Raw genomic sequence first — 10,813 nt, forward strand, 5'->3', positions numbered from 1 at the left:
CTGTGGTTTTCAAATGTAAAAAAGATAGATTAACCATATGTTTATTTTATGAATTTATATATTTTTTAAAATTTTCAAAATATTATGATTTGTTTTGAGTAAACTACTGACATTTTCAGTTTTTAATTTTTTTTAATGTTTTTCTCCGTAAATGTTAATGAAATTGTATTCGTTTGATCAAAAAGCTTGAAACAGTAATACAAGGTTCCTGTTATATATTGTTACAATATCATTTGTAACTATTAAAAATTCATTTGCACAATTTTTTTTATAGGCATTTAAAGTTCAAATTTTTACAAAATGTACCAAATTTAAAATTATTTAGTAGTTAAAAATGTACAACTTTTATATGTAAGGATTGTCAATTTAAAACAAGGATCCCGGTAAATATCTGGTTATTCTGCGAAAAAAGAATCTAAAAAATACACATGAACACAATTTTATTTATGTAATTTATGTTGAAATTTGAATGAAATTAGTAATTACATATATTAAATAATCAAGAATAATAATTTAAGTTATTTTGTTGTAATTTAAAAATATCATTCGTGCTTACTTGAAAATGTTAGAATATATAAAAGTATATAAAGTATATTTTATTATATTTTATACACAGAATGACTTTTCAAAAGTATTTTTTTTTTTGGCAAAATTTAATTCAACCTATGCTGTAGTATAATTATGATTAATAGTATAAAATAAATCACTTTAATCACAATTCTATCATCAAATATACGTATACTAATGCCGGGTTGCCGGAACAATCACAAAACATTTTTTTAGCCATCATCTTTAACGTTATGCGTCTCCGATGATCATTGTGTATGGATGTATATTTTTAATAAAATTTAAGAGTTGAAAAACAATGAACGAACATTTTGATGTTAGACTAATAGTAATAATAATTATATTGATAATTATAACATTATAATAATTGCTGATATTATATATTATTAATAGTCTCAAATTTATCAAACAATGTACATTATCAAACAATTACCTTCATACAATTAATATAAACACACATTCACGATATTACGCGTTTTACGTTAAAAGTACCAGACGTTGTGACGACAGCTATTTCATATGAAAGAATCATTAAAAAATAAATTGACATCAACAAATGTAAAATATTGGTTGGCCTGCTTACTTTAATTAAATTTAAAAATAAAATAAAATTTTTTATTCAAAATGTTACTTACTGTTATTATTAATATTTGTGCAGAAGCTACACTGGAAGCTCCATAGTTCATTGGTTCATTGTTTAACGTGCAAACCTGTATTACAAAAGCTTGCAGTTTAATACCAATAGTAGGTATATTAAGAGATAATTGTATGTCGAGTTTTATTTATATGAGAAATCTTCAGGTGCAGTCGACTTCAAAAACCATATTACCAAATAATATAGACTTATTTTTATAGTACCTACTTGCTATTACTTGTAGACAATTTAACAACCTCGGTATGTATAAATCTGAAATTAATAAGTACTTGGAATAATATTACATTTAACGCCGTAAAATATTTTAAGTAGGCATTTCTATGTTTTCGTGAGTACAAAATGTGTCTTGTTTTTGATCTACCTGTCTTGTATTCTTATTAATAGTATTTAAAGTATATTTGAATTATACTTATAAAATAGATAATAACGCTGAATAACAGTAAAGTTGTGCTTGTGACCTACTAATAATGTTACAATATGATACCTTAGAGCTTAGATCAAATTCTATGCAAGTTAGTAATTTACGAGAGGATTGTGAGCTAATTTTTCGGAGCTGGTTTACGGCTAGATATTGATACTGTTTTTTTATCGTCGTAAATTTACTTTTAGGTACTTATTAATAAAAATAATATTAGGATTTCATTAAATGTTTTTTAAAAGGCTTTATAAGTGTACTTTTATTACAAATACTTTGTTTTATAATACTTACATTGCACAAATTCATTCTGAATCTCGAAAATCAAAGAGGTGATATCGTAATTCATAGGGTTATAAAAACCCATCATTTTGAACTCTTCTGGTCGCTAAGGACTAACTGCCTAGGGTCAATTGCCTTCCTGGAGCCCTCAGGGAAACACACACACAAAAAAAGGTATCACACCCATTAATTGATTAACACGGAAAATAGTTCGTGTATAATATTATTGAGAGAAGGTAATTTTAAATTTAGAAATTAATATTATTATGTTGTGTTTTAGTTTTATGGAACCGTATATAAACATAAAGAATTACATTTCGTGGTGTTTATCAGTGATTGTTTCTTTCTATTCGATTATATTTATAGCCGAAACCTGTAAATAAATGTATAGCCGTAAACACTAAACATTTTTTTTTCGGTGAGAGCAATATTGTTATCGTCCGCTCGCCGGTGTATTTTTTATAAAGTCAAGACACTCAAGAGTCAAGAAATAACAATAATTCTTAAAATAATGAATAATTATTATCGCGTCGCCCGCTCGCCAGCCCGCATGAAAAATCAGTTCAGCTGGTACACGGCGTTATCTTTATCTTTACATCGAAACCAATAGTTTATGGTACATAAAATTATAAATAATTTGTTTTGAAAGCCAGGGGTACGATTATTAGTTATTAGTTTATTACGATTTAATTTTCATTTACACTCCGATTGTGTTGGTGTCAACTGATAAATTACGTAAGTACAATAATATAGCTGTTCATAATATAGTAATAATTTATTCTCATACGTTATACCTACAAAACGATTTTAACTTTAAAAATTAAACGATATATTTAAGTCTGCATGTTAGTTAAATATATCCAGTTCATCTAAGCGACTAAGCCGACGTGACTATTTAGTTTCAAATAATTACAGAGATTAAAAATGTTTATTTTATTGAAAAAATATAAGTATTTATGTCAAATGTAAATTATAAATTAACCAGTCTTCAGTAGTTTATACGTTACAGTTTATAGTTTATACTAACTATATTGCATTATTGCAATATTGCTACTATATTATAGTAGTTTATAGATTATAGTAGCAATATATACCATAATAATATACTAATAATAATATATTAATAAAATAATAAGATTATAGTAATTAATTTGTGTTTTATTTAAATTTTATTTTGTAAACACTGAATAATACTGATTATTAATAATTGATCGACCAAAATGACCACTATTATTTACAGAACAAAAAGCTCGTCGTGTAAAAATTTGTAAATTATTTTTTTATAAATCTGTTCTTTTATGTTTAATTTATATACATATATTTATTTTATAATTATGGTAATGGTATGTGTATATAATATTTGTTTTATCTATTAGTATGTTGAATATATACAAATTAAAAGCGGTTTTTATTAAGAGGACGCCACACCCGCATGTGTTGTCTCCGTCTTACAAACGCTTAACATACCAAATTTACGTTCAGCAGCTCACAGTTTATGCCGTTAGCTTAAAAATTAGAGTAAATCGACCTATTATGAAACTTGATGATAAGAACTTTATCTGTGTTTTGTTGGAAATTTTTTTACGACAATTCAGTTTTTAAGTGAGGTATGCTTGTATAATAAATGTAAATTAAAAATGCTCATAACTCACTTAAAAACTTAATTATTGTAAAAAAATTTCCAATAAAACACAGAGAAAGTTCTTAACATAAAGTTTCATAATAGGTCGATTCACTCTAATTTTTAAGCTAACGGCATAAAACTTGAACTGCTGGGCGTAAATTTTTGGTATGTTACTCGTTTGTAAGACGGAGACAACACATGCGGGTGTAGCGTCCTCTTAATATATATTTAAAAGGGCCCCTCTTTAGTAGCTGCCTTGAGGCCCTGAGACCCTTAAGTTCGGCCCTGGGTCGCTTATATACTAGGTATATATTTTGTTATTAATTCTAGGGTTTTCAATGGGGTCAAACATAACATAATATGAAGAAATAATATTTTTACATTAAATTAATTTTAAATTAAATTAACATGAAAAGCTAACGTGCGAACGCTGTGACAACTAGACCAAAGGTAGGAGACATTTAAATTTAATTCAACTCCAACAAAAGTATAATATTTTTTATCATAGTATTGGTACAATGTATTCGTTAAGTATACAAACACTACGATAATTAAAAAATGTATCCAAAATAATAAATTATAAATAACATAACAACGCTTAAATAAAATTACTTACCTAGGTATTATACTATCTATATATTATATTCTGTTAATTACTGATTATTATTACAATAAATTATATTATTTTATAGTTTTTTTCTATAAGTATCAATAAAAAATGTCTTACCGTATCAAACTGCTTAAAAATGTGATAAAAGGTTCGTCGTTCGTTATTTTAATAGAAGTATAAAGATATAAGTATTAATATTCAAGTATATATTTTTGGTAGTGTTTAAAAAGTTAAAAATATTTTAAATTAATATTTTCAAATTTTTTTGTAGGTATAATAATTTTTAAAATATTCAATTTTAGATTCTGATAGGTTCGAAAGAATCTATTGTATTTACAAAGATAAGTGTATTTTTCTGTCCGACATCAACATTTTGGGAAGAAAAAATGATCCGATTTTCTGATAGAAAAGTGAATCTAGTTGGTACTCTAAAGATCAAAGTTGAAAAGTCTATGTAATTCTAGAAAGCGTTAAGAAAAACAAATAAATTTCAAATTTTGGTTATTTTTACGTAAAACCAAATTTAAAAAAAAATCTATTTTATTTCTTTAACTCAACAACTAATATCCTTAGAGGCGTAGACCCTTGATATTTTCACTAAATGTTTTTTATACTATTATTTTACATAACTGGTGACATTTTCAAAATATTTTAACTCGTTTTGAGTTAATTATAGCCTTGAGTTTTTTTTCAAAGTTTGTAAATTTTTTTAAAATTATTAGCGAGCGTTTAGACAACCTACCAACTACCACACAAAGCATGCGATCTACATAATACTTATTCTGGCCTTTTATTCATATAAAAGAAAAATAAATTTAAAAAAAATACGAAATGTCTATTACCATCAGATGAAAAGAATGGAAAAAAATAGAACAATATGTTCTATTTTTAGTTCCTATTTATTAAATATTACACACGAGTGTTAAATTTATTTTAATTGTATTTGATAGTAATTCATTGAAAACTTCAAATAACATAAATAATTTTTTCACTTTAGTTTTGCATATTTTTAAAATACAGTTCTTCAATATTATAATCATAATAAATTAGAATACCTTATTCCTAGATAATAGGTGTTTGTAAATGTACCTACTGCAAAATAAATAAAATACCCAACTATTTGTTTTTTCCGAGAGTTTTTATTGTTGAATTTAGAAAAATGTTATTGATACATAAAATAAATTAATATAAAGATTTGCATTGGATACTTGGAATGATATAATAAGTTTTTAAATAGTTGGAATGATATAATTAGTTTTTAAATAGTTGGAATGATATAATTAGTTATAAAATAATTGGAATGATATAATTAGTTATTAAATAATTTTAAAAATTGGTCCCATATGCCGATTGGTTTTATAGAACCAGTCTTATTATTGTGCACACGATTGGCAAGCAATAAAGCAAAAGGATTTGCACCTGCCAACACTGTTTTAGGTGATGGCATAACGCTCGACTCAGGGCCTCTTAACTGCTTGTTGTTGATTTCTAGTGGTCGATGTAACAAATCTGTATCCTTAACTGTGGCATTGCTTACATCGTTATCATTCACATCTGGCTTCAAGTTATCATAACTGCTGAGGTCCATGGCTGCACTATTTTTGCCATCTTCAGCACTCATTTGAATCACATGTCGTCGTAGTCTTCTGCTTAGTAAACAAAAAAATATTAAACTTTACTATTTAGGAAGTAATTAAAGCAAAGTATTCAATGTTATTTTAAAATTATGACAGCCTAACATTTATAAGCAAGCTTGGGCATAAACAAGTTTAAAAGTTAAAGTTAAGTTAATTTTAAACTTAAATGATTTTAATTTGTTTATACTCAATAAATAACGAGTTAGGACGTTAGGTACTTTTAATCAAATCCAAGTTAAGTTGATATATAAATGATTAAACAATAATGTAAATAGAATTATTATTGATGATATAGCTATATTGCATAAATATTTACTTTTTATTATTTCAAACCATATAACTGGCTATTAAAAAAAAAAATAATAATAATAAGCTTAACTTCAGTTAATAAGTTAGTTGTAAGTTTCCATATAACTTTTAACTTAACTGAGTTAAAAATTATCATTAACTTGCCCAGGCTTGCTTAAAAGAATAGTTCATTATTCAACAACTAATAATATCTTTAATATCCCTTCGACATGTGACATCCATACATAACTTTTACAGTTGTAATGCCCATTATTATTCAATAAACGCCTATAGGTACACATTTTTTCTTACTACCTAATTATTAAAATACCATAATATTCAAAATATCCACATAATATAGTATGCGGATAACACCAGGATTGTGGTTTTCGATATCATTACGAATTCCACGTAAACAAAAAAAAGAATATACCACTATTCTTAGTTGTTTCTAAGTATGCGTTTTAATAATGTATGATATTGATTATAGGTAGTATGCCCCAATCCACACTGTCCAGAATGGAAGTTTAATGTTAATAATATTTTATTCAGTTTTTCCTAAACTTTTACAATGAAAAATAAATTTAACAGACGTTAAAGTTATAGCCAATAGAACATTTTTTAATTTAATCAAGTATAAGACATGAAGAGGCCTCGCCACTATACTGACAATTTTAGTTGGGAAAACTTAAAGTTTTGATAACTTTATATGTAAATACTAAAAATGTCCGAAATTCTGGAAAAGTATTTGATTTCTTCAGAACTTTGTAAAAATGTTATCTTATTTAATTTTGGAACTGCAGTCATTGCAGAAAACTTGAAAATTTGGGTCTTATCAAATCATTATTTTAATCAAACTGAAAACTTGTTAAAAAGCCAATCTAGTTTATCATAACACCTATCATAATATATTATCTTCGTTGTCGAGGTCATCGGAGTCCGTATAGCTAATTACAATAATATCATGTACAGGTAGGTACTTTATAAACTACATTACAACAACACTTTAATAATTACAGCTACTAAAATAAATTATTATTTACTTTAATTAAATAATATAATGATACATTTTGAGGAGTTTTTGCTACGAGACTAACCTGCTTGTACCTCCTTCTGTTGTCTCCTCGGTCCTCCAAAATGGGTTTTGTAGATTAGTCAAATTCTGAAGGATGGACCATCTATTCTGGTACCATGTGGATGTTGACTGTATTCGCTTAGTAGCTGTGAGAGAGTAGGGTCTGGTGCTGTTAAATATCATCAACAGAGAGCCCTTGGTGTCCCGAGGACTCATATTCGGGTCGTACAGTAGGTCTGCCAAGCCGTCGCATGAAACGGTCTTGCTAATCGCCATTCTGAGTGTCGTATCGCTATACTTGATCTTTTCATAAAACTAAGGTCCGCGAGGATGAGAGAAAGAGAACAAATATTAATTAACATATTATGTAATCAAGATCAGATTAGAGGAAAGCGCGTATCACAGTTAAATGGGCTTATTTTGTCCTTAGCTCTTTTTTTACACCGAGTGTTTTTGTTGAGATTATTAATAACACGAAAATAAATAATATATTTGAACTAATGAGGTATACGGAATCGAATAATTTGAAAAATAGTATCTGAAGTTGATTTAATAACGAATTTAAATAAGTTTTCAGATGAGCTAGTTGGTAAACCTAGCTTTAGACATAAGATACTTACGGCACATCTGCGATCTTCAGTCTTGTTATTTTCGTCAAATAGCCATACTTTGTTTATATACATACGTCCCTTACTGATGTCTGCTGATGGCGAAGGTGAATTTGAAATACAGTGGAAATTAAAATATATTATACCTAGATATGCACCCATGGGTGATATAACAATTCAAAACAAATACAAATTAATGTGAATATCTGATATTTTTAAAACATATTTATAAATTATAATACAACATATATGTAATATTTAATGAGGAATACAACTGTCAATTATAATCAGACAGTTTATCTTTGGAGGTGGTTTTTTCACCTAGAATGACTAATAATAATTATCCTATATTGAATGTCTTCGAAGTGTGGTAAAAAATAGACATGGTATAAAAATTAATGAAATTAACTGAAGAGCATCCCCATCAATGTCATGGATGTTAAATTAACTTAGTTAGTCATAACCAGACATTTTGTTTAGGATATGCAACTGTAATAAACCTGTGTATCAAAGTAATCCGTGGCCATGAGGAATGTTTCAAAAACATTTTTTTCTATTTATATACATTTAAACTAATTAGGTTTGTTATATCAAACATAATACACTGATTGGCCAAATTAAATATCAATAATAATAACTTAAAAATTACAAAACGTAAAAATGACATGTGAAAAAAGCTTACGGTCTACAAATAACTAATGAGATAAAGCTAATTATGACACTATAGTACATTCAATTATTATAGAGACATTTTCAGTGGTGAACTGACATGTATAATGGTCAGATGGTACACTGACATATTAATACAATACATTTAACGGATAATGTGGAATACCTACTGGAAAATTAGATATTTCCGTGATAATATACCTAAATTGTTCATCAACTAAACGTTACTACCTGTTTTATTATTATTAAGCTGGAAAAGTTTTCATAGAACCATGGGCACAGTGTAGAATCCTGTATTCTACTAAAATAATAGTTTTTTCATACGTACCATTATTGCTGCAATGTGGGCGATCATGGTGTGAATTTCCGAACCACAAGCTATATGTTTGTGGTAGTTTGTCACTAGCATTGTAGTGTATGTAAGCACAACCACCCTTCAACGACGAAACTGAACCCTTTACAGTTACTGTATACTCATCATCCTCTACATACGGGCAACCTTCGGGGGCTGTAATATATAGTAAATAAAAGTAATTAGTAGGTTTGGTTTTATAATGGGTAACATACCTACTTACAGGGATGTCGTGAAAAAAATCAAACATGATAAAAAGGATTTGAATATGAGGGCGTATATCGATTCCGCCGGCTTCTGTTTATCCCTCCCTTGTAATTTGTAAATGTATTTTTAAAATTACAGTCCTGCATAATATACTTTATAATATATATATATAATAATAATAATTGTATAATAATTCAAAACTAAAATGTATAGTCTAATTAATACGTGTATGTGAATATTTTATAAAATGTATAGTTTAAATTGTATAATATAATAAAAATAAAACGAGTCAACAAACTGACACTTACATATATATAAATGGAATTCATATAAATACAATTAGTAAAAATAGTGCTTTTAACAAAAAAAAAAAACAAAATATTAAAAAATTATCAAACGATTTGAACACAATTGAATACAATTTCTAAGATTACTTATTTAAAACATGTGTCCAAATATTACCAAAAGTAGTTACATTTATATTATATTTATTTTAATTAGATTAAACATTTATACAATTATTATTATCATTTTATACAATTCAGACTGTATACATTTTAATATGTTATCATTTATTCACATACTTACACGAATTAATTAAAATATACATTTTGTTTTTGAATTATACAATTATTATTTTCTTATTCTTATTATGTACTATGTATATTTTAAAATACATATACAGGGGTGGGGGATAAACAGTGTCCGGTGGAATCGATGTGTCATATTATAAACAGTAGCCGGCGGAATCAATAATTCCTCGAATATGATTTTGGCCGATAACTGGTTTTGTGTAAAAATTCTCGTTTTATTTATGTTATTTTATTTTCTACAATTATTCAGAAAAGTATTCAACGTTTAAAAATGTTTAACTTTAAAATTACTAAAGATATTGAAATCGAAAATAAAAGCCTTTTTACTGCTCCAAAATATGATGAGACACAAAAAAAACAAAAAGTAACACATCATTGATTAATACATTCATCACCCCGTTCAGAACCTACTTTTTTCAAAATCCAAAAAATATTTCTAAATTGCAAGATTTTTTATTAATATTAAAAGTAATAATATGAATAATAATAGCAATACAATTATAACAAAGAACGAAATGAAAAATCAATGTAGGTACTTACTTTCTGCCATATCCTTCTCGGTTTTTAAGTTAACTGTTTCCCCGGTAATCGCGAAGAAGGCGATGATTGATATCATCAGTGCAACAGCTGTCACCCTCATGGTATTTTTATAAATGCAGCCCAATCGAGAAAACGAAAAAATTGTCCGTCAAACAAATGGTGCGAATACAATTAAATGATCCGTATAAGCGAAAGAAACGCCGGCTACAGGTAGACAGTAGACACGTACACTGGTGAACTGGAACATGAAGGTACACAGAATGCACACTGGTCACTGCTACCCTCCGGTTGTAAACTCATTGGTCGTCTTGTTAGCTCTGGTTGTGGTGGTGGGAGTCGTTTCCACCACCAGCTGCATGTAGAAGTAGCATCACTGGCGCGTTACCTTTCGGCACACTCTTGTCCGCTCGCCCCCTACCCATCACCACAACAATAATAATAATGTGTATCTACACAAACACAAGTGGCATGGCTAAGAAAGCAACAAAAGAAAAATATCAAGATTATATATTATATTAAACTGAATGGTAAATTATTGATCTGATTTAATTTAATTACAATACCTACCTAACTACAACATGTAAAATATTTATATTTTATCTGCTTATTAAATATTATATTTAATTAAAATAATTTAATTTAATTTGACTTGTCAGACATTTCTACACCAACATTTTACTTATACACTGGT

The 10,813-nt window shown here is 27.4% G+C and overlaps 1 protein-coding gene across 2 annotated transcripts; it reads right to left on the minus strand.

The window, feature by feature from the left end:
- Nucleotides 1-5,272: 5,272 nt before the first annotated feature.
- Nucleotides 5,273-10,504, minus strand: LOC111028548. Of its 2 annotated transcripts, none has more exons than XM_022307237.1 (5): nt 10,123-10,504; nt 8,759-8,938; nt 7,774-7,907; nt 7,176-7,468; nt 5,273-5,802 (listed from the first exon to the last, which is right to left on the minus strand). In XM_022307237.1, exons 1-5 carry the CDS (start codon nt 10,220-10,222, stop codon nt 5,463-5,465), a joined length of 1,047 nt encoding a protein of 348 aa, XP_022162929.1. In that variant the 5' UTR covers nt 10,223-10,504; the 3' UTR covers nt 5,273-5,462. The 2 variants fall into 2 exon arrangements, with proteins under 2 accessions (XP_022162929.1, XP_022162930.1); XM_022307238.1 differs by having other exon boundaries at nt 5,273-5,799; nt 10,123-10,420.
- Nucleotides 10,505-10,813: the final 309 nt, after the last annotated feature.

Source organism: Myzus persicae, unplaced genomic scaffold, assembly GCF_001856785.1.
Source record: "Myzus persicae strain clone G006 unplaced genomic scaffold, MPER_G0061.0, whole genome shotgun sequence".
NCBI lineage: Eukaryota > Metazoa > Arthropoda > Insecta > Hemiptera > Aphididae > Myzus > Myzus persicae.

What these genes read in the sequence shown, in the direction of transcription:
- LOC111028548 (XM_022307237.1), bottom strand. Translation starts at nt 10,222, where the DNA reads ATGAGGGTGACAGCTGTTGCACTGATGATATCAATCATCGCCTTCTTC. An exon ending in CCCACATTGCAGCAATAATG is followed by an intron (nt 7,908 to 8,758) that starts GTACGTATGAAA and finishes GTGCATATCTAG; the next exon opens with GTATAATATATTTTAATTTC. An exon ending in ACAGAAGGAGGTACAAGCAG is followed by an intron (nt 5,803 to 7,175) that starts GTTAGTCTCGTA and finishes TTGTTTACTAAG; the next exon opens with CAGAAGACTACGACGACATG.